General features: G+C 42.8%; 1 protein-coding gene across 4 annotated transcripts in view; it reads left to right on the top strand.

Moving 5' to 3' along the window:
* Positions 1-25,348, top strand: part of LOC138743325 (kelch-like protein 3) — a 169,615-nt gene that overhangs the window by 82,899 nt on the left and 61,368 nt on the right. For all 4 annotated transcript variants that reach the window (XM_069898500.1, XM_069898501.1, XM_069898498.1 and 1 more), the window contains exons 5-6: positions 1,068-1,230; positions 23,958-24,067. In XM_069898500.1, coding sequence (XP_069754601.1) covers positions 1,068-1,230; positions 23,958-24,067 — 273 coding nt within the window. The remainder of the gene's footprint in view (positions 1-1,067; positions 1,231-23,957; positions 24,068-25,348) is intronic.

The following is a 25,348-nucleotide window of genomic DNA, read 5'->3' as shown; positions in this document are numbered from 1 at the left end:
GCTTGTGCCTTCTGATTTGAGTGCTCATATGGAATATCAGATGTTGTTCCTCCAATTTGCACAAGGTCATGAATGTGGGATTGGTTTAGTGGAATTAAAATGGTCAGTCATTGGGAAGTCCCTGATATTGCAGTGATCTCCCCATCTTCATCCAGTCTCTCCAATGCATTTTTGAAACCTAAGTATGTCCCAAAATGGTCTAAAACTAATAAAGGCAAAGTTGTGCAAATAATGTTTTAGTTTTGATTTTAATTGTCACCTTGTTCCTAAAACAGTTTAGGAACTGTGAAGGGTTATGGGGATAAGGCTGGAAAGGGGTACTGATGGTAGTGATCAGCCATGATCTGTAAAATGGTGGTGCTGGCTCGACGGGCCGAAGGGCCTTCTCCAGCTCCTATTGTCTATTGTCGAACTGGTTAACCCAAACATTTAATACACCTGTATAAAGTTGAAGAATAAGAGCATTATGACAGAGGTTAGAGTTGAAAAAAACAATTGGTACCAAGCAAGGGCAGCACGGTAACACTGTTCTGGAGTTCTTTCGGGCCCTGATGGCTGCAGGGAAAAAATGGTCTTTAAGCCTGCTAGTGTGTGATTTCATATACTTGAGCCTTCTCCCCAGTGGGAGGAGGGAAAAGAGAGTGTATATTGATGGGTGTTTCAGTATATTGGCTGGTTTTCCTGGGCAACAGGAGATGTAATGACTAGGCAATCTGTTTGCGGGATGTCCTTAGAGTGCTGACTGTTAGTGAGGATACAGAGGATAACTATCTTGCTCTTCAAATTGAGAATAAAGACGAGCTCAGTTTTGTGTCTGATCTGAAATATTGGACTGTGCAGCATTCCCTCAGTGTCTTTCTGGTGTGTTAGCTTCAGCTTTTGTAGTTAATCTCTGTAGTGGAGGGGGGGGGGGGGGAGGCTTGAAACCTTAATCTTTCTGATGGAGAGAGAAGAGCATTACCCACTGACTTCATTATCTGCCAGAATTGAGACTTTTAAGGCTGAGGCTACACAACGAATATAAATTAGATTTTGAGCTTTATTTGCTTTCCACCTTTTGTCTTTAGGTATTGTTGCCTGCAGCCAGTCTGTTACAACTAATGGATGTAAGGACAGCTTGTTGTGATTTTCTACAATCCCAGTTGCATCCAACCAATTGTTTAGGAATTCGGGCATTTGCAGATGTTCACACATGCACAGATCTGCTGAATGAAGCCAATGCATATGCAGGTAGGCAGTGTTTATTTCAATTCTCTTTGTTAAAACAAACTAAAGCTCAACAATAAAGTGTAACTACATTTAATGTCATGACAGCTAATAATGAGATCACAATAGGGCAGGTCTTCCAAAATTGTGCTTGCAAATATAGGTATAATTGCCAGCACTTAATGACTTCCCTGCTGAGAGAGTCAGCAGTGCTGCTTAGGCACATGGAGTACTGAGATAATTTATTGCACTTCAGTGCCATTTGACCTTTGCTGCTCAAAACTGCCTCTTCAAGATTCATAATATCTGGGGTGCACACAATAATCACATCGATGTGATGGAGTGATTAAATGGCTTTAATTACCAAAAACCTGAGCATTACTGATACACTACTTGGCCAAATTCCAGGTACAGGACCAAGAGGGGGTAAGTCCAAAAATGCCAGCCTTTATTGGGAAATCTGGGGAGGAGCCAAGGGAGGGGTTGGAGAAGGTCAGGCAGATTTGGACTGGCCAGTCCATACATCTATGCCAATGCCTTTCACCACATTCACTCCTTCTTTGAAATAAAACCCTCTGGGGTGATCTGGTGACATGGAGCACATACTGTACTTTATTACATATATATATAGTGCATCTTGGCGCCTCACAGTTTGGCGGGCAGCAACCTCCTTTGAAGAAGACCGCAGAGCCCACCTCACTGACAAAAGGCAAAGGAGGAAAAACCCAACACCCAACCCCAACCAACCAATTTTCCCCTGCAACCGCTGCAACCGTGTCTGCCTGTCCCGCATCGGACTTGTCAGCCACAAACGAGCCTGCAGCTGACGTGGACTTTTTACCCCCTCCATAAATCTTCGTCCGCGAAGCCAAGCCAAAGAAGACATAGTTCACAGTGTCCATCACAGGTTCATTCAGGCTGTCAGGTGGTCTCGTGATCCTCTGTGACTTCCGAGGCGCTGGGCGAGGCCCCTGTTGTTCTTGCGCCAAGCTCGCAGGACAGTGTACCTGTGTGGAATTTCGGTTACAGAGCCCTTCGCTGCCTGTTGGGGTGGGCTCCTTGCTGGCGAGATCTTTGTGGGATCGACCACCGCAGGTGCTTGACTGGTGCTGGTGGGGGATGTTCTATGGTTATCTGGAGGGGCGGGAGTACTTCAAAACCCTGGGACATGGGTGGGCGCTTATTGATTGACTGTCTAGTTCTTCTGGGGTCACCTGATCAATATTTGTGTACCCTGCCTGAGCAAGTCTTGTACTGACATTGTATCCTCCGTCTTGTCCTGGTACCACACTAATGTGTATTGAGGGTTCACGTGTACCAGATACACTTTTTCAAACCAGGAGATTTGTCTTGTGGGGTCTAATATGTCTGCAAAGAAGTACTGGCCCTGGTGTCATCAGCCAGACCCTTGAAGTCCATACTAAAATATTCAAAGGGACTGGTTGCCTTAATCAGTTGGGCTCTATCCTGTGTGTAAAAACGCGGCTTGCATTCAGCACAGACTGAGCAGTTACGGGACAGTTCCCGAATCTCCTCAACCGAGTAGGGTTAATTTCTAGCCCTCACGAAGTGATACAGCCCTGTGACCCCAGGGTGACAGAGTTTATCATGCAGGAACTTCAGATGATCCGCTTGTGCGTTGGCACAAATTCCCCAGGACAGAGCATCGGATGGCTTATTAAGCTTCCTGGGCTGGTCAAGATCTCATAATTATACGTGGAGAGTTTGAATCTCCATCGCATGATCTTATCATTTTTTAAATTTTACCCCTCTTTGTTGTTAGACATAAATGTGACGGCCCTCTGGTCCATCAGCAGGATAAATGGTCTACCAGCCAAATAATGCCTCCAGTGGCGCACAGCTTCCACTGTGGCCTGGGCCTCTTTCTCAATTGCCAAGAGCCTGAGTTCCAGGCCCTGGAGTGTTCTAGAGAAAAATGCCACTGGCCTGCCTGCCTGAATCAGCGTGACTGCTAGGGCAACATCAGAGGCATCACTTGGCACTTGGAATGGGATGGATTTACCAATGGCCTGCATCACCGCCTTGGCAATCTCATCCTTAATGCCCTCGAAGGCTTTACAAGCCTCCATGTATGAACTGGCCAGTTTGAATCTGCCTGACCTTCTCCAACCCCTCCCTTGGCTCCTCCCCAGATTTCCCACTAATGGCCGGGCCTTGTCCGCGTAATTGGGGACCTAGTGGACATAATAGGAAAAGAATCCGAGGCACCTTTTCAGGGCTTTTAGGTTCTGGGGCAATGGGAGTTCCCTAAAGGGGCGCATTCCTTCGGGGTCTGGGGACATGATCCCTTCCTCCACCACGTACCCTAGTATGCCAGCCATGAAGGGTGGAACATACACTTCTGATTATACGTCAGGTTTAGGGTTTTTGCTAAGGCGAGGAATTCCCTTAGATTTGTATCATGTTTTTCCATGTCATGGCTGCATATGATGACGTTATCCAATTATGGGGACGTTGCCTTTAGTTTGTGATCGTCCACCAAGCGGTCTATCTCCCTTTGGAACATTGATACCCCAGTCGTCAGACCGAATGGCACCCTGTGGAACTGATAAATTTGGCCATTGGCTTCAAAAGCCGTATAGGGCCTGTCCTTTGGGGGGGGTTGGGATCTGATGGTATGTTGACAAGGTCTATGGTAGAGAAGAGCCTATATTGGGCTATCTCGTTCACCATGTCGGTGATTCAGGGTAGGGGCTAGGCATCCAGTAATGTAAATCTATTCACAGTCCGCTGTAGTCTATTACTGTCCAGTTCTTCATCCCTCCTCCTCCCCCACTTTTACCACCAGCACCTGCGCTCGCCAGGGGCTGTTACTGGGCTCAATGATGCCTTTGGCCAACAGCCTCTAGATTTTGATTTTAATGAAACGTCTGTCCTCTGGACTATATCTCCTGCTTTTGGTGGCTCTCGGTCTGCAATTCTCTGATGTGCTCAAATAGTGGAGGCAGAAGGACCTGAAGGGTGGAGAGCCCACACATACTCGCATTCAGTCTGCGCTGAATTCCTCGTTCTGCATCATGATCGAGGGGTGTGGACCATCAACTACATCGTTACACCTTCCAGCTCACACTGGAAGTCTATCCCCAGGATAACCGGCGCACAGAGTTTGGACATTACCATGATGTTAAAATCCCTGCACTCTCTGCCCCACACCCTTGTCTACCCGTTAATACCCACACGGCTCTGCGGACTGGGCTTTAGATGCCAAGGATATTCGGCACTTCTCTGGAGACACATTCGGTGCATAGCGCTTTATTAAGTCTGGGTGGATAAAACTTTAGGTGCTCCCTGTGTCAAACAAACAACCCGTAATGTGACTGTTCACCTCAATGTTCATCATCGATTGCACCAGCTGGTGAAGCCTGTTCTGATCCAGTGTCATGGAGGCCAGGGTTAGGTCCAATTCAGAGTCAGGATTGCACCATTCCTGTCGGTAATATGTCAGACTCGATGCCTCAGAAGATGGCCGCCCCCAGTACTCACACATGGCTGGAACTGGAGGTGAAGTTAGCGTTTGCTGATCCAAAGCCATAATTAACGTCAGCAATCATCGTCTTGATGACAGCTTTGCCCCCCAAGATGGCAACCCTTCCTCAGATTGCACGTAGCACTGCTGGTAGTGGGCTAACTCCGGCACACTTTCACATAGTGCCCTTTCTTTTTGCAATTTGAGCAGGATTTCTGGGGGTGCCCAGCCAGCCCGCAGAACCTGCATTTCCCAGCCCCAGCTGTCGCTGCCATTGTTGCCATATCCCAACATTGTGGCGCCCTTGTTCCCCATGAGGATGCCGGACCGCTGGCGGTCTAAGCTGTACAGCTTTGCACCGCAATCTCCATTGCCTCCCCCAAATCCAGTATTTCTTGTAACGTGCAGTTACCCTTTTCCAGAAGTCTTTGACAGACCTGGGTCAATAGCATGTTTGTCAGCAGTTCGTCCCGCATCAGCTCGACGGCATACTCGGAGGCACTCACCGCAGTACACCTGCAGGCTCTAACCAGCTCTCTCATCGCCCACACGAACTGTGCGAAGGGCTCCCCAGGGACTTGACGCTGGGTCATCAATTTGTACCTCGCATACATTGGATTCGTCAGGGTCCCATATTGCTTCTGCAGCAGGGCCATTGCCTCGTCATATGTTTGGCAGTCTCTAATTATTCAAAACGTCTGATCGCCCACGGATGCAAACAAGAGATCATCCCTTAGGTTGTGGCGGCGCATATATGTCTGCATCCTGTCCAGCCACCTCTCGAAGGTAACGTCTGTGTTGAGCTCCCTGGGTTCAATCGTGAGCGTAGTCGGCCGTCAAACTTCTTCCATTACCTGCTGCAGAGTTGATGCAGACCCCAGGGATGTAGCTGAGTGACTGGACATCTTCCTGATCTCTGCTGCTTTGTCCTGTATGCTGAGCTTCCATGGCTTCTGTTTTGATAATTAAATTGTGGTGCACACAATAATCACATCGACATAATGGAGTGATTAAATGACTTTAATTACCAAAAACCTGAGCATTTGTGATACACTACTTGGGCAAGTTCCATGTACAGGAGCAAGATGGGCAAGTCTGAAAACGCCAGCCTTTATTGAGAAATCCAGGGAGGAGGCAAGGGAGGGGTCAGGGAAGGTCAGGTAGATTTGTACTGTCCAGTCCATATATCTATGCAAATGCCTTTCACGACAATACACAAAATACACAAAATGTGTTTCCCTTGTTGTCCTGAAAAGGCACATAAAGAGGCTCTACCAGTCCAGTGCCACTATGAAGATGAGAGAGAACAAAAGAGAGTTCCTTCAGCGACATTCATAAATCCTGGTCCTGATGCCTGGTTCCCAGAATCCAGTCTGAGGCTTCCAAGATCTACGCTTGTCCCCTGCCGTGATCAAGACTTCTCCTTGGTGGAGGGGAAGGGAGAGTTCTCCTCACTCTGGTGTATTTTGCTGCTGATTCGCTGCTTTCCTGGTGCCTGCAACCCTGAGGTCTGGGCTATTGAACATGGATGCCACAATCTTGGGCACCAGATTCTGTGACTCTTTGGTGTTTGTATTTTAAAAAGAAAAATTCACTGCTGGCACCATTCTACTGAATTTTAAATCATGGGGTCTTCAGGCAGGCAGTAGTGTTACAGAGTCCAGAGGACCCCACAAACCAGCAGCAATAAATATGCACCACAACACAGGGTTATTTAAACAAAAGTAGTTTTTAATTATATTTGAACAAGAAAACAGAATTAAACTTTAACTTATCACTTAACCTACTTACTTAACCTACCTAACCTAATTCCACCGCCCCCCCCATAATAAGTGTAATGTGTACTTAAGATTAGGAAAGTTACTTGGATCACAGTTCAATCTCACTGGTTACAGGCAATTCTTGCACTGTGCACAGAAGTTAGAAGTCACCAGTCTTTGGTGCTTAACCAGCAAATGGTTACCATTCAGGAGGGTTCCTGTTGGTCTTCAGAGAGAGATTCTTTTTTGTTCCAGGACATCCGCACCTGATTCCTGTTTAATCAGTCTTGCTGATGAAACTTTCCCCCTTCAGGGTTCTCCAGATGATCCTCTTTCTTTCAGGTCACCTTTCAGACAGCCAGTCTTCTTCTTTGACCAGACAGTCTTCCAAAAATTTGTCCTTCTGGAACTGATTTCTGTCTCTTTCTCTCTGTTTCACACCCTCCCTCTCTGAGAGCATAACTGTTCTTCCCCTTCCGAAGACCGTACCACCGGTGGTGCTGCTATAGAGCAGGTTCGATATCTTTGACTCAATTACATTCTTCACGCAACTGTACTCAGTCCTGGCAGTGTTAAACTGGATGCCAGGAGCACCCACAGCCATTCCTGGCTGTTTTGTCCACAGTGAGATATAATTGTTCCAACCTCTTCCCACCTCACATCCCATTAGATTCCATTCATTCTGCATTCCTATTTCTTTGAGAAGCTGCTGTGACCGGAATCTTTATTACAGTGTGGGGAATAAGCTTTTTTGTGGCCTTGTATTCCTTCCTCCCCTACTAAGTATAATGCAAAAACCCACTCTAAATATACCTAGCAAAAAGTGGTACATTGTGAGTATAGAGAGAAAAGGGTAACAACAAGTGAGCAAGGTATAGTTATTCTTCCAATGGGGATCAGCTGTAACAGAAGGAAGAAGCATTTCAAAGAGCATACATACTAGGCAGTGTATTCATAACCAATGCAGAAGGTGTGCAACAAAGATCTGAATTTTCCATAGGAACTGCAGTGAAGAGGACACATAAAAAAGACATCTGGAAATTTTTCAGAACATGTATCATTGTAGTAATTATAACAGTTGCTCCATTTAATTCACAAACCAAGATTTTAGTGTCATACACCATGGAACAAGCCCTTCTGCCCAATTTGTTCATGTTGACTAAATTGGCATCCTGGGCTGGTCCCATTTTGGCCATACCTTTCCAAGCCCTTCCTATCCATAAAACAGAACAAAGGTCTTTTGCATCTCAGAATGTGCCTGCTTTTACAGCTTCCTCTGGCAGTAATTCCACATATGGACCCTCTCAATCAAAAAGTCACCCTGCTGATTCCTCTTAAATCTCTCCCCTCTCACTTTAAACCTATGCTCTCCTAAGTTCTAGAATAATCCACCCCAGGAGAGACTGAGCATTCACTTTATCGATGCCCCTCAAAAATTTATAAACTTCCTATGCTGTAGCAGCCTATCCAACTTCTCCCGATAACTTAAGCCCTCTAGTATCAGCATCATCCTGGTGTATGTCTTCTGCACCTCTTGCGATTTATTGATGTCTGTCCTATAGTACAGAGTATCATGTGGCTCCATGCAAATACTTCCATGTTGATTTGTAATTGGACTAATTCTCTCCCTAGACACTCTTAGGATTTTCTGTTGTACTGTTTGACAGCTACAACTTATGTCCCTTTTGAAGCATACTCCTACATGTACTCATTCTGGGCTGCTCAAGTCTGACATATGCCTTCTTTTATTTCCTGTCCAGAGTCTCAATATTCCTCATCAACCAGGGTTTCTTAAACTTGCCAGCCTTCCCCTTCACCCTAACAAGAAAATGCAGTCCTTGGTCTAGACTTGTTTAAAAAATGAACAGTTTTACTAGTCTGTTGAATGCTCCCTGACTGTATCCTGATTCTGATCCACAATGACTTTTCGCCGTGTTCTCACTCTCGTCTTGCATTAACTTTAGCCATCATCACCTCTTCAGCCCATTGTTTACTCCCCTTCAGTCTTCATTTTACTCAGCCTCCATGGTTCTTGGTTGGAACTTTGGCCCTAGGATACAAGATTAATCTTGTTCAGAAAATGACTGTGGATGTGCTGCAGTTGACAATAGCCTTTTCGTATGAATTATATACCAGTGTTTTCAGTAAGATTTGTGATCGTATTCAAAGGAGATTTGGATCACTTGAGAAAGTAGGCAAATGCAATATAAAATTGATAACTGTGAAGCTACCCACTTTATTAGGCAAAAAAAAGGAAGTTAAGGTAATTAACTGGTGATAGATTAGAATTTGTTGATGTGCAAAGAGATCTTGATGTCCACACAGAGAAGTTGCTGAAAGAACTGAACTGAAAGTAAACATGTAAGTGTAGCAAAATAGTTAAGAACCTACATTGTCTTCAATTTCAAGTGTTTTTTTAAAGTGTGTGAACAAGAATGTAGACTGCAATTATATTTGGGGCTTGGTGAGCTTATATTATTCTGTGCAGTTTTGCTTGCATTAAGAAAGGATAAACTTGCCATGTAGGAGTCTAATAATGATTCTCCTAAATCCTGGGATGGCAGAACCATTTTGTGAGGAGAAATTAAATCTTTATTCACTAGAGTTTAGAAGAAAGGAGATCGCATTGAAAGGTATACAATTTTGTTAGTGTTCAACGGACTGGATGTGGGAAGGATATCTCCTTGGGTAAGGAAAGTGGTCTTCAGAACCAGGAATCCCAGATTTAGAAAAAGGAATAAGATATTTAGATGAAATCAGGAGAAATTTCTTCAGAGGGTAAAGAGCCTGTGGAATACTCTTTTACAAAAGTCTGTGGAGTGAATGTGTTTAAAAAGGAGAGGAAGACTGCAAAATCTAAAAGCTAGAGGGAGCATACAAGAATTTGATACTAAGATGGGAAATTAGCCCTGATTGTATGGAATGTTGAAGGAGGCTGTAAAGGCACTAATGACCCATTCTGGATTCTATGTTTCCCTTTTAATATTGGCTTTCACATTTTGGCTGAGAGAAATTAAAGTGGTTTAATGTCTTTTTAAGAATGGAGGTTGCGACAAGGGTGGTGGGGCAATTTGTCCAAGATGTTATCCTAACATCTCAGGCACAATTAAACCATGGAAGTGTTGTGAAATGTTCTTGGCTATTTTTCTTTGTTAAAGGCTTCCTAAAGTGAAGGTTGTTTTATAATTTGCCAAAATGGGTTGGTGGTAAACTGTTATGATCCATTTGGTTATTGACATGAGTTCTACCAGCCCTAATGCAATATAAGCTTGTAAAACAAGAACAAAAATTATGTATTCGATAATTTTAACTGATAATACTGAAGTTCTTTTTTTAATTGTTTTATATTATGTGAATTGTATTAATTATAATGGATTGGTTGTGAATGTTCACATGATGAATAATTGAATTTGTTTTCTGAAAACTACTTAGACGGACTACTGGGCTCGGAGGAGGAAGTCCACAAGGTGTACCTGTTTGTGATTGAATTCTGCATGGCATGATATTCTGTACCTCTGGCTAATAATCCTTTCACTACAATAACTATCAATTCATGCTCTTGTTTTTACATTATTAAATGTTATGATGTTCAATTCAGCCATAACATTTTGTACTATTTCAATGCAGTGTAATATAATTTTAATGTGTCCGAAAAATGGATGATATGTCCCACAAACATCCTACCTTTGCAGAACACTAAGGTGTACGATTTTATATGTTTCACTGAAAAGATGGCTTGTATTCATGTCAAGTGACTTGCCACCAAACAATAAATTTCTATTTCCTCATTAGAAGGCCAAGTTAGAAAGCAAAGTCACACATATCGGTTGTGAATTCTATGGTACTGTAGGTCAATATTTAAGTTTCTTCTGTAATACCTAATGTTACAACCAATGTAATTAACATTCTTTGAATTTTGTCTAAAAGTAAATTAGAAATGTTAGCTACATTACTCTCAAAGGACCTTGAAAGGACTTTTCCTTTCCAAAATTCTGCAACTTGTCACAATGCAGATACCTTTAAGGGAAACTTGATCTGAACCTAAAAGAGGAATTCACATTATTGCTAGCTATGGATTTTTTTTTAGTTTTTTTCATATTTTGGGATGAAGGTATGGCTGGCAATCCCAATGTTATTATCCGTTCCTAACTGTTCTGAAGAAGGTGGATAATGAGAACCCTAATTGCTCTTTAACTGTTGCAGTTCTTTTGGTGAAGTGTTCCCACAATATTGTTAGGTAAGGTGATCCAGGATTTAAATCCAGCAACGATGAAGGATCATGTTATTTTTCCAGGTCCAGATGGTATGCAACTTGGAAGGAAACCAACAGGTAATGTCCATGGCCTCATGCATTGCCAAACCAAGGCCCCCGCAAATTGGAGGAGCAACACCTAATATTGCGTCTGGGCGCTCTCAAGCCAGATGGCATTAACATCGACTTCTCTGGTTTCTGTTAGGACCCTCCTCTGCTTCCCTCTCTTCCCCATCCTTCTGACTCCTTTCCTCAAGCTCTCCATCCCTTCCATCTCCATTCAAGGAGTTATCCCCTCCTTCTATAGTTTCCCAATTAATTTCTCTACTGCCCTTCCACCCATATTCACCTATGACCTCTTTCCTGTGGGTCTGTGCTCCTCCCTGCTCCTTCCCCCACCATTTTTATCAGGTGCCTGTCTGCTTTTTGCTTATACCCCTTAACAAAGGGCTCAGACCCAAAACGCTGATTGTGTGTCTGCTACATAAAGAATGCTATGTGACCTGCTAAGTTTCTCCAGCACTTTTGTGTATTAAATGTACTTGCTGCCCTTGGCAGATTTGGAAATTGATGTTGGAGCAACCTTAGTCAATAACTAAGGATTCCCCTGGTGCACACCAGCTCTAAGTCAACCGTGTGCGAGCCATCAGCCAAGCACAGGCATCACAGCTGGGGTACTCTACAGGAAGAGCCTGGTGCATGTCCATAGTCAAGACTTGAGGAACTGAGTTATAGGGAAAAGTTAAATAGGTTAGAACTGGAGCATAGAATGAAGGAAGATTTGACAGAAGTGTGCAAAATTATGAAGAATATAGATAGAGTAAATGCAAGCAGGCCTTTTCCACTGAGGTTAAGTGAGACAAGAACTAGAGGACATGGGTAAAGGGTGAAAGGTGAAATGTTTAAAGGGAACATGAGGAGGAATTTCTTCATGCAGAGAGTGGTGAGAGTGTGGAACAAGCTGCCAACGGAAGTGGAAGTTGGGAAAAAGATAAATAAGTATTAGAGCAAGAACCAGAACCACCAGGCTGAGGAACATCATCTTCCCACGGGCAGTGAGACTGTTGAACTGCTAAAACAACTTTCCGTGACTCTACTATTTATTCATAACATTTGTTTTTTTATATGTATGTGTGTGTATATATATATATATATATATATGTATGTATATTGTCTGTATTTGTATTATGTTTGTACGCATATTTGCACTATGGAGCGGAGAACAAATAAAAGAATTTGATAGTGTTGCATTATTCAATGCTCCTGACTTGCACCTTATGGTGGAAAAACTTTGGAGTATCTCATGGTGAGCCACTCAGAGCAGGATATTCAAACTCTTGAGTTGTCTCATCAGCCAGAGTATTTATGTGTTTAGTCAAATGAATTTCTAGTTAGTTGTGACCACCTTCCTCCCTATTCCCCACGATGTTGATGCAGGCAATTGACCTTTGAATTTAGAGGTGGTTGGCCTTGATGTTCTTTTATGAGGAAAACATTTCATCTCTTAGCCTAACCTAAATCTGAGTGCTCTCTCGATCATGCTACATGCAGGCAACATTTGGTGAATTATTTCTCCATTCATTGGAATATTTTGTTTTTGATTCTCATGAACTTCATTGTGATTTGCTATCATAGGCAATCAGTCTCTCACCTGAACTCTAGTATTCAGCTCAAAGTCTACAAAGCTCAAGTCAGGATTGTGATAGAATATTTTCTGCTTTCCGGGATGAATACAGTTTCAACAACATATAAGAAGCTCAATACTCTACGGGACATAGCAAGCTGCTGATCAGCATCCCACTCGTAACCATTCCTTCATTCCACCATTGAAGCACAGTGGCAGCAATTTGTACCATCTACAGGATGCACTGCAGCACTCACCAAGACTCCACAGATAGCACCCTCCAAGCCAACAACCTGCACCTGCTAGAAAGAAAGACAGCAAAAGCATGGGAACACCACCACCTGGAATTACGCTCCAAGTAGCACGTATCCTGACTTGGGAATGTGTTGCCATTCCTTCATTGGCTGGGTCAAAATCTTGGAACACTCTCCTGAACAGCATTGTGGGTGTACTACACCTCAGGGATGGTAATGGTTCAAGTATGCAGTTCACCACCATCTTCTCAATTGGGAATGGGAAATGAAATGCTGGCTCAGGCTGTGAAGGTCACATTTCTACAGTGAATAAAAAAAGACAGAGAGAGAGAGAAAACAAGTTCATATGATCTTTACAAAAAGTCCAGAATCGAACTGAGGAAGGCTAACTCTGCAACAATGAGGCAATTTCAGAGAAAGCTACAGACAGACAGCTATGTGCTGAGTAAGGTAGGGAGTCCAGGCCATTAAATTCTACAATATGATGATGAACACCATCGATGACTGTGATGCTTCATTACTGATGAACTGAACACCTTCTATGCCTGCATTAAGAAGGAGAACCCAACAATGCCTACAAAAAACCCTGCAAAGGCTGAAGACCCTGTGATATGTCTCTGAGGCTGGTGTCAGAATATCATTCAAGAGGGTGAAGCCTCGCAAGGAGCAAGGCCCTGATGGCATACCTGGCAAGGTACTGAAAATCTGTCATCCAACTGGAATGGACATTTTTAATCTCTCACAGCTGCAGTTGGAGATTCCTACCTGCTTCAAACGTGAACCGTACATGGAACGCAACAGAGAAGTCCTACCGTGGACCTCCACCCCTAAAATGACAGAAGGAGAAGAAGACGAAATGAACTGACCCAGTATGTAAAAGTAGAAGACACAAATTTCTTGTTTATTTTCATTGTGTGATGACATTGTTTAATGGGTTTAATATATCATATATGTTGAACGTTGAGTGGGTGGGGAGGGGGATGAAGGAGAGAGGGCGGAAAAGGGGAGAAAATTACACTGTGTATATTCACGAAGGAAATGTTTGTGTGTATTTTGATCAGTATGGTTCATAGTGTGAAAAAAAAAGTTAAAAAAAAAACCCATCCATCAATCACCCTGGTGCCCAAAAAAGCAGAATGAGCTGCCTCAATGACTATCACCCAGCAGCACTCATATCTACTGTGAAGAAATGCTTTGAGAGGTTGGCCATGGCAAAAAATAGCACATATCTAAGCAAAGGACTGGACCTACTGCAATGAGCCTATCATCACAGTAACTCCATATCAGATGCAATATTACTGGCTCTCCACTCAGCTCTGTATCATCTAGAAAGCAGAAACTCATATATACGGCTGCTCTTCATTGACTACAGCTCAGCCTTAACCATTATTATTCCCGCAGTGCTGGTTAATAAGGTCCAAACCCTTGGTCTCTGCACCCCCGTCTGCTTCTGGATCTTTGACTTCCTCATGAGAATTCCACAGTCAATATGAATTGGAAACAACATCTCCTCCTCACTGACGATCAGTACAGGCGAACCTCAAGGTTGCATGCTTAACCCATTGCTATACACCCATGACTGTGTGGCCAGGCACAATTTCAATACTATGTACAAATTTGCTGATGACACCACGGTTGTCGGCAGAAACACATTGGCAATGAATAAGTGTACCGGAGGGAGATGGATCAGTTAGTTAAGTGGTGTCGTACCAACAACCTTACACTCAACAACCTTACGCTCAACATTTTCATCACCAAGGAGATGATGGTAGACTTCAGAAGGAAGTCAGGAGAACCCAAACCAGTCCTCATCAATGGGTCAGCTGTGTGGAGAGGGTCAAGAACTTCAAATTTCTGGGTGTCAGCATCTGTGAGGATCTGTCCTGGAGCCTCCATGTCGATGCAATCACAAAAAATCCTGTTACTGTAGACTCTCGAAAACTTCTATAGGTGGAGCGCATTCTGGCTGGTTGCATCACTGTCTGGTACTGAGGTGCCAATGCTCAGGACAAGAAAAAACTCCACAGAGAGTTGATAACTCAGCCTATGACATCACGGGCATGTCTTCACTCCATCGAAGACATCAACAAGAGCTGGAGTCTTAAGAAGGCAGCCTCTATCCTCAAGGACCCCTACCACCCAGGCCATGCCCTCTTCACTCTGCTACCATCGGGATAAGGGTACAGGAGCCTGAAGACGAGCATTCACCAGCACAAGGAAAGCTTCTTTCCCTCTGTCATCAGATTCCTGAATGAACAATGAACTACAGATATTGCCTTACTTTGACTTTTTCTTGCTCTATTTTTTTTATGTATTTTGTAAGGTGGTTTATATAAATATTTGTTGCAAAACAATGAATTTTGTATATGTTCATGATAATAAATCCTGATTCTTTGGTACATTGTTAGCTCTGATCACCCATTTATGATTATCCCATTTTTCTAATTTTCTCTATTGTCATGAACTCTTGCTAGATTTTACCACTCACCTACATATTAATAGAAATTTACAGTAATCAATGAACTTACCAGCCTTCAAATCCTTAAGGTGTGGGAGGAAACTGAAGCATCTGGAGGAAATGATGTGGTCACAGGGAGAAGAGATGCAGACATCACCCAAGGTGCCACTGTGCTGTCCTTCAGTCTATGTTTGGACTAAAGCTGTGATGTCTGGAGGAAGATGGATGTGGTGAAATCCAAATAGGGCATCCTGAATATGTTAAAATTTTGCTTTTGCTTCCTGAACACATTTGGATGTATTTTATGAATTTTGGTTTGCTGATCATGAAAATCACCTCAAAATTTTCCTATTATGTAATATTTTTTCAGATTTCACTTATTTTTGTGATTTCCCATCATTAAGTCTACTAGTATATTGCCCACAAAGCAATATATCCCTTATACCCCTTGGACAGTCAGTCCAAGCATGCCTGGTCATGCACTCAATGCAGGTGCTATGCAAAGTTGTCTTAGGCCTGGGTAGGCTTAGTCAAAATAGATGCAGACAGGCTATAAAAGCAGTTAACATATACAGTTGCTGTACATTACATTGATTATAGATTTTATGCATGTTGATGCACATGTTCTTCAGGCAATAGCATAGTGAATGCTTCACAATCACGTTTATTGTCTTCAAGAAGATTCAACACAGCAGAAATGTCTCGTCAATATTGCAACAGCTGTAATACATTCTGTTACATTTGTGGTGAGTATACACTTAAGGCTCAAATACGCAGCATTACTGCGCTTATTAAGAAAGCCTATGAGCTCTACTTTAGTTGTAAAATTGGTGACCAAGATAAACCCTGGGTCCCTCACATTTATTGTGGAGCATTTGCAGTCAACCTTAGAGCTTGTGTTAGCATCATTACACAATTAAGCATGCTAAATTCAATAAAAGTTAATTTAATGTTTCTACTGCAAATCTGAAATTAGCTTTGTGTTCATTTTGAGGTTGTGCATCATAATCCCCAATTTTTTCAGGAAGCAAACCTTTTGACAAATTGTTGTCTTGTGATTGGAGGACAAATTCCACTGGATAAAACTGTTAAGGATTTTGCTCATTGAGAGCAGATTGATTGGACAATTGGAGGGGTTGGATTTGACCTGCTTTTCTCCACATTGTCAATTACATGTCATTCCTCTAACTGTACAGGATCATCTTGTCTGAAGTTGGGTTCTCACTGTCATGCCACGATGTGGTCTGGTTTCCATTACTTGCTTTACTTGCTTTCACATTTGTTCAGGGGAAATCATCTGCATGGTATCAAGAACTCAAAGGTGAGGGAAATATCTGTTGTTATGCACAGATATAGGAATATTAAAAAATTAATTAATTCAGTTTGAAAGGTTTAAGGGTCTATTTGCTTGACAACAAAGAGATATTTAGCTTGATAGGCATGTACATAGATTGTGTACAGGTTCAGTTTGCTGTTATAACCATATGCACATAAACCATACAACTTAGAGCGGGAAATGTGGTTAAAAACCCAAGGATTTCTTTGTGTTGAATTGAGGGAGGTGGCAATGCTCTTTGGTTGTTGCTCATTTTAATATTTGTTATATTTCCCACTATCAACATTTAAAACGCCTGTCCTTATGTTGTTAGAAATATTCTAATAATATATAAATGATGGTAAGGTTTCCATTCAACACATTTGACCTTTAACAATATTGAAAACTAAGGGTCAATGATTGTTTTTGTTGAACAACATTATTTATGGTTTTAGAGGGTAATTTATCACTGGTTCTGGCAACATTGCATTCAGGGGTATGCTGTAGCCATTTATTTTATGGAAGGAGAGTCATCCTGTTCTGCTAAAGTAGAATATTTTGGTCAGATAAACTGAAATAAGTGCAGATTGTAATAATATCCAAGTTGAGACACAAGAGACTGCAAATGCTGCATTCTAGAGTGGAAAAAACAAACTGCTGGATGAACTCAGCAGGTTAGGCAACATCCATGGAGGAAAATGGACAATTGACATTTTGGGTTGAAACTTGTCAGGATTCGGAAAGAAGGAAGACAGGTAGGAGTAAATATATTGGGAAGGGTCTATGAATGATAGGTGGACGAAAGTGAGGTGAAAGATGATGTACAGATGAAGGCAAATAGGGTGGAGTTGGGAGTCAGTGATAGGTGGAAGCTGACCAAAGGGAAAATACAGGTGAAAATGAAAGTAGCTGCTAAAGGAAGGAGATTGGCGGAACCATGCAAGGCAGTGATGGTGGACTAATAAGAATAGTGGGGGAGAGGATTTGATGGGAGGTGTGGTGAGTCGGATAAGAAGGTGGGGAAGGGGAAAAGAACTGTATAATAGGGACAAGGGGATTGGAAAGAATGGTGTTTGTGAGATGACCTGGGTCAATTCGAAAGAGAAAGAGACTTGGGGATGGGGGTGCGGGGTGACTTACTTGAAAATGGAGAATTCCATTTTGATGCTTTAATCCAAAGGAATTGCTCACATTAACCTTCCAAGACTCTAATATTCACTAAACAAAATTATTTATTTCTTTTTATATATGTATATTTATCCTGTGTATGTATAGTTTGTCTGTATGTGTATTATGACTGGTTGTGTGCCTGCATGTTTTGCACCGAGGACAGGAGAACAGTGTTTTGTTTGTATTTGTGCAATCAGATGATAATAAATTTGAACTTGTTGGGTTGCAGTACTGCTCAGGAAGACTACGAGGTGGTGTTCTTTAAATTTGAGTTTGACCTCCCCCAACAATGGAGGAGACCAAGGCAGGACAGGTTGGCGTAGGAATGGGGAAGGGTATTAAAATAGCTAGCAACTGGGAAGCTCCTGCTCTCATGTTTGGATAAAGTACAGGTACTCTATAAAGCGATTGCCTATTCTAGATTTGGTCTCACCAAAGTAGAGAATGCCCCATTAATAATACCAAATGCAGAAGAGAATGTTTTGGAGGGTGCATATGAAACCTTGGAAGGGATTTTTTGGTTCCTGGATGGAGGTGAGGGGTTACAGTCAAGTGTTAACCTACTATATTTTCAGTGGAAAATATCAGTGGAAAGAAGAGTGAGCAAGAGAGTCACAGAGAGAGTTTTTCCTTTGAAAAGCAGAAAAGGGTAGGAAGTGAAGATGTGGCTGGTTGTTGGATCAAGTTGTAGCTGGCAGGTGTCAAAGAATGATATGCTAGATGTGGATGTTGGTGGTATGAAAGGTTATGAGTACAGAAATTTGATATATTTTGGGAGGAAAGTGAGGTGAGAGCTAAAATATGGGAAATGTAGGAGATCTGGGTTTGGGCTTTATCAAAAACTAGAGGTATGGGGAAGTCACTTTTCCTGAAAGAGGAGGGAATTTTGGATGTCCTGAGGTGGAAAGTCATCTTCTGGACATATGCAGCGGAACAGAGAAGCAGAGAGAAAAATTGTCATTCTGACAAGACACATGCTGGGAAAAGATGTAATCATGTTAGTCTGTGTTTGTAGCTAGCTTTGGTTTGCAAACTTTGAAGTATTTTCTACTTTAATACATTTTTCTTCTTTCCGTTGTTTCTTTGAAAAGTGTAGACAATTGAAAATTCATGGATTATGTAAAGTGCATAATTTGGGCTATATACTTTTGTATAATTTCTAAAGTGCCCTTCAAGGTAAATTTTCCTTCACATAAATCCAGCTTATTGCTATGCCTTTGGGTTTCACTGCCCATTGCATTTCCAAGATTACTTTGCAAACTAAAATGAACACAACCCACAAAGCTTAAGCATTACTAAAATGGTTTCTTGTAAAAGATATTCTGGTTCTTTCAGCATTTTAATTTTTTTTTCTATCATTAGGCCAAAGAAAATTCTAAAGATTATGTTCTCTGATGGAGTCTTAGAGGATACAAGGAAAGAGGCCAGTGAAGTTGCACTGACCATAAAGCACTTTTACATAAATCCTACAGTAATCTCTTTTTTTCATTTTCCTGTGGCGGTGTGACCAGTGGAAGAAACAGAGCCACCACGTTGAGGGTCGTTAACGACTGTTTTTATTCAAATTCACCATGTCCCTTTAAGGGCAGCATGAGCTCAGTCACCTGGTGCATTGTGACGTCATAATCGCTGCCCCAGGGTGTGCGCTGGAAGGGATGCTGGAGTCTGACGACGCCATTTCCCCATGGCTGCCCCGGCACGTGGCGATACAAGTGGGGCCAGTTCGCCATGAGGATGTGCACCGCCACACACCCACATTTTCCTTTACTCTCCCTCAGATTCTACCACTCACCTATAGGATATTTAGTGGCCAGTTAATATAATTTGCTTCTCTTTGGGATGAGGGAAGACACTGGAGCATTTTGACAAAACAAATTGTTGTCACAGGGAGAATGCAAACTATAGGGAGTTTCTCCAACTGTTATAAGTTCCGTATTCAGTCTGAACCTATCTGTGTGTGCAAAATCAGATGAGGCTCGGAGTAGCACAACTTGGAGTTCTCAAACTGTTTATTAAAACCCAAGAAGAGCCTTTAAATATTATAATTGCAAACACAACAAAGGATGATATGCAAAATGTTGCATGAAATTGCTGAAGGTATGATATACTTGCAAGTGATTGCACTCTAATTCTTTGGCTTGGCTTCGCGGACGAAGATTTATGGAGGGGGTAAAAGTCCACGTCAGCTGCAGGCTCGTTTGTGGCTGACGTCTGATGTGGGACAGGCAGACACGGTTGCAGCGGCTGCAGGGGAAAATTGGTTGGTTGGGGTTGGGTGTTGGGTTTTTCCTCCTTTGCCTTTTGTCAGTGAGGTGGGCTCTGCGGTCTTCTTCAAAGGAGGTTGCTGCCCGCCAAACTGTGAGGTGCCAAGATGCACGGTTTGAGGCGATATCAGCCCACTGGCGGTGGTCAATGTGGCAGGCACCAAGAGATTTCTTTAGGCAGTCCTTGTACCTTTTCTTTGGTGCACCTCTGTCACGGTGGCCAGTGGAGAGCTCGCCATATAACACGATCTTGGGAAGGCGATGGTCCTCCATTCTGGAGACGTGACCCACCCAGCGCAGCTGGATCTTCAGCAGTGTGGACTCGATGCTGTTGACCTCTGCCATCTCGAGTACTTCGACGTTAGGGATGAAAGCGCTCCAATGGATGTTGAGGATGGAGCGGATACAACGCTGGTGGAAGCGTTCTAGGAGCCGTAGGTGGTGCCGGTAGAGGACCCATGATTCGGAGCCGAACAGGAGTGTGGGTATGACAACGGCTCTGTATACGCTTATCTTTGTGAGGTTTTTCAGTTGGTTGTTTTTCCAGACTCTTTTGTGTAGTCTTCCAAAGGCGCTATTTGCCTTGGCGAGTCTGTTGTCTATCTCATTGTCGATCCTTGCATCTGATGAAATGGTGCAGCCGAGGTAGGTAAACTGGTTGACCGTTTTGAGTTTTGTGTGCCCATACTGTATCTTGAATGTTTTAACCCAATAATCTACATTCTTCAGTCTTACATCTATCACATTTTGACAAGAATTTAGAATTAAATTTAGCCAATTGAACTTTGGAAAAGTAAGCTCGACGTACTACTTTAAATTGCAATAATGAATGTCGGGTGCATAGAGAAGATAAATGAACCTATTTCAAGATGGAATCCCAAGAAGCATCAGAAAATTCTTGTTGAAAATCTTGCTCCCATTGATTCTTAGTCTTGGGAGGTGCTCAAGACTAAAGACAGTTTCCGTTGCCATGCTAGTTTTGATGATGCAGCTGTATAAGAGAAGAAAAGTATTTAGTTGTAAAGTACGGAAGTCAGCAGACACCATGATTCAATCAAATATATTTGTGTTTGTCCCTTTGATGGACAGCAGTCAAAAATAAAATTATTAATTTACAAACTGGAAAGACAAATTGTATTTTAAAATTGTATTATATTTCTCTGCATTTGCATTATGGAGGTACAGTATTGAATCTTTCTGACAACTGAATTTGTTCTGAAATAGATTTATTTTGTTCTTATTTTATCTGTCTGAGAATGAGGACAATCGTATGCTTTATTTGCCCTTTAGTTTTAAAATGGGCAATGTTCGTGGTTTAAATATTTAATATGTACACTCTAAAATTTGAAATTTAGTGAGCGTCTTGCAGTCACAGACAGTGGAATAACTTGAACATATTACATTTATTCTACATTTTAGTCATGAAGCATCAGTGAGTCTGGTAATTCCAGTGCTGTTTAGTTTCCTGGCTGCTGATGGTCTGTGGAGCTAAACTGACCATGTTAACTTGAAATTATAAAGTGTGTTTAATGTTGAGGGGAGGGGGTGGTGGGGGGGGGGGCACCCAACTCACTTTAAGTAGGATGAGGATATGCAGATAGATTTTCAAGGATGGGATGCTAAAAGTTTCGAAACTCATGGTTTAAAAAGTTAGTTTTAACATCAGGGACTTTTAGGTGGCCAAAATCCCCCGATGTAAAGCTGCATATTATGCCCATATGCGGCTGTCAGGAGGAAGCGCATGCAAGGTGAACTTTGTAACCCTCCTCCGGGAGGGATAATCGCCAGAGCACTGAGGTGATCCACGGCACATGAATGCAGCTGCCTGAAAGCGGCCGCTAAAGGGTGACAATCAGCTGGCAAGCACCTGACAGCCCCCCCCCTCCCAGCTGCCCCTTCCCTCAGCGCGGGATGTCAGCCCTGGGGCTGTCCCCATACTGATCCCACTTCCCCACTCTCTCCCCACAGCCCTATATCAGTCCCCACACTGTAGGGCGGCTGGCGCGGGCTAATGTGGGGCTGTGGGGAGAGAGTGTGGCAGTGGGATCAGTGTGGGGATGCCCCATGTGAGACGTCCCCGCACCGGCTGTCCCAGCTCTGACAGCCCGAAGGGACAGGAGCCGGAATGCGCTCCGAGATGCCTCACGTGAAGCTGTCCCTTTCAGATGGCCAGCGCTGTGCTTTCAGCGCTGCCACCTGAACGACCATTCCACAGGTCAGAATCCACTTCTGCAGGCGCATTCTTGGCGGAGAATGCACCTGAAGAAGTCTATTGAGAGTGTTTGGGAGATAGTGGGGTGTGCAGTTTTATTCTTGTAAAACAAAATACTATGAGGGGAAAGCACATGCCAGTTTTAATATTTCACGACACCAGATATTGTTCGTGACACCAAGATCTCCAGGCAAGTGCCTGATTCAGAGGAATAACTTGCCCACAAAATCCAAAAAGGAAGAGTCCAGAAAGGGAAAAAAAACTTCCATGTAAAAACAAAATCTGTAATTTCTGCAGGTGGATTTGGGCATTAGATTAGATTCAACTTTATTGTCATTGTGTCAAGTACAATACAAAGCAAATGAAATACAATTAACTTACAACCAGAAGTTTAAAAATAGTGCTATATACAAATTACTACATGTGAAAAAAATCAAGCATATTCAGCAGGCAAACAATTAAAAGGATCTGTTGGTAAACGAAGGTGGAGGTCATCTTCAACTAAGTGGATTATCACAGGTGAGAATAATGAAATGGTTTTGGAGTATGGGCACTATTGTAATGTGGAATAAGCTGATCAGCAACTGGAGTGAGATTGTTGGAAATTGGGGTACCTGAGAAGATGGAGAGAATATTGGTATCTCAAACCTGGGGTTGGTCAAGATGCTAAAGGCACTTTCAAACAGGGAAAACACACATCTGTAAAGGCAGAGGTTCTTTGCCCTTGTGGCTAAAGACGTACCTTTCTGAATGTGCCGTGGTCGGCTCCGAGGCGCCGATTCCAACCCTTCTCGGGGAAGGATAATCGGCAGAGCACTGCACTCCACCACCTTATCTGAATGTACAGCCCATCTCCCCACTCACCTCTCTCCCTCCATGACCCCCTCAAGGCAGGGGCAGTGGGCGGTAGCTGTTGGGGCAGCGGGAGCCGTCAGTGAGAGCCGGCAGGGCAGAGGGAGCCGTCGGGAGCGGTCGATGCTGGCTGTGACAGTCTCACTGGCCGCTTCGGCATTTGGGGCCACTTTGTGGCAGAGCAAAGGGTGTTTTCCCTACCCATAATCCCCCACGCAGCTGGAACTGTTCTGGGAACCACAGAGCAGTTCCAGGTTCGTGGGGGATTATGGGTAGGGAAGACAGCAATTGCTCTGCTGCATATTTTTGACAGGTGGCGCTACAGCATCAGTCGCCTCGTCTCCATCAGCTCTGGAGGGCACAACGATGCACATCTCGATACGAATGGGATGCTGGAGCAGCCTTTTAAAGCTGCTGTCTGAAAGGTAAGTTTTAGATCTGCTCTTGTAGCCGGACTCCAGGCAGAGGCCTGACATGAAACCTTAAGATTACCTGTCTGAAATAATGATCAATAAGTGGCCTGGAGTTTGTGATGGGACTAAATACAAACATCACATTTTCCAGACATTCCACAGGATGTGGACTACAGTAGAATATTTTAAGTTTGTTGAGAGATCAAGTCAGATGAGTTTGTTTTCCTTAGATGTGAGAAGGCTAAGGGGAAATATGAGGGTCACAAAATTGAGAAGCAGTGAGGGTGACAGTAAGAGGTCTTTTCCTATGGCACATGTCTAATGCTAAAGGGAGTAGGTTTAAGATGAAGAGTAAAAACTGGAATCTGAGGAAGAATGTTTTCACCAGAGGGTTGTGCAAAAGGTGGTCAAAGTAGGCACTCCCACAACATTTAAGAAGCATCTGGATGAATATTTTTATTGCCAGTCTTAGTAGATACAGATCAAGTGCTGGAAAAGTGAATTAGTAATGATAGGTACTCGATGGTCTGCGCAGTCACTGTGGACCAAAGGGACTATTTCTCTGCTGTTTGACTTTATGGTTCTTGGGTTACTGGATTATTTATGGCTCTGAAGAGAATTAACACAATTGGCTGTACTTGAAAGCCACTTTGTTGTTTGTATCTTATTTTTGTTCTTTTTTTTGAACAGAACAGCATTTTCCTGATGTTATGTTGGGTGAAGAATTTCTCACTCTGAATTTAGATCAAGTGTGCAGTTTGATATCAAGTGACAAACTCACAGTTGCCTCAGAAGAAAAGGTATGTTTATCATTTTTGATGTAAGAGTTTAAATAAAAGTGTCAATTGCACCCACAATCTTTAATTCTATGGTAGATTAAAAAAATTTACAATGGAAGAAGTTAGAGTATTCTTTGCATTCCAAAGTGCTTTCACTGAAGAGTTTGGCAGTTGAAAGCAAGATTTGATATGGCTTTTTAATGTTCTAACTGGTGATGAATGGCTAAAGAAATGTATATGGATTTTGGTAAGCCATTTGACAAGGGTCCCCACTGCAGGATCATCTTGAAAGTCATGAGGCATGGTGGATTGGGCTGTGTGGATATGGAATTGGTTTGTCCACAGAAGGCAGAAGGTGGTAATAGATGAAGCATTTTCTGTCTCGAGGGCAGTGATTAGTGATGTTTCCTAGGGATCTGTTTTGGGACCCCTGCTATTTGTGATTTTCATAAATGATTTGAATGAAGAAGTGGAGGGGTGGATCTGTAAATTTGCAGATGGAGGTAGGAGGTATGGATAATGTAGAAGGTTGTCAGAGGTTACAGTGGGATATAAACAGGATGCAGAGTTAGGAAGAGAAGTCTGGAGTTCAGCCTGGAAAAGTGTGAAGTGATGCACTTTCGAAGGAACTTAAAGACAGAGTGTGGAGGAACAGAATGGCAAGATTCTTAACAGTGTGGAGGAACAGAAGGATCTTGGGGTTGATAGATTCCCTCAAAGTTGCTGCGTAAGTTGTTAGGGTAGTTAAGAAGGCATAAGGTGTGCTGGCCTTTGTTAGTTGGGGGGGCTGAGTTCAAGAGCTGCAAGAATATGTTGTAATCTATAAAACTCTGATTAGACCACATTGTGTATTGTGTTCATTTCTGGTTGCCTCATTATAGGAAGGGTGTAGAAGCTTAAGTGCAGAGAAGAAATACCAGGAAATTTCTTGGCTTGGAAGAAATGTCTTTTGAAGTGAAGTTGATCAAGCTAGGACTTATTTTTAGAGCAACAGAGGATGAGAAAACACATAATAGAGTGGTACAAGATTCTGCAAGGCATAGATAGGGTGGACAGCAAGTACCTTTTTCCAAGGACAGCAATGGGCAATAATAGAATATATATATTCAGCAAAGTGTAGGGGAGACATTAAAGATTGGATTTTAACATAGAGTGGTGGGTCCCTGGAATGGGGCTGGTACAATTGTGATATTTTAAAAAAAAAACTCAGGTAGGATAAAGAAAGTTATGGGTTGTGAGGTTGGGAAGGGTTAGATTGAAGGTCAACACAATATTGATGCTGTTCTATGTTCTGAACCTTGC

This window comes from Narcine bancroftii, chromosome 9 (assembly GCF_036971445.1).
Source record: "Narcine bancroftii isolate sNarBan1 chromosome 9, sNarBan1.hap1, whole genome shotgun sequence".
NCBI lineage: Eukaryota > Metazoa > Chordata > Chondrichthyes > Torpediniformes > Narcinidae > Narcine > Narcine bancroftii.
Note: the sequence above shows the minus strand (reverse complement) of the source record. Positions and strands in the feature narration are given on the sequence as shown.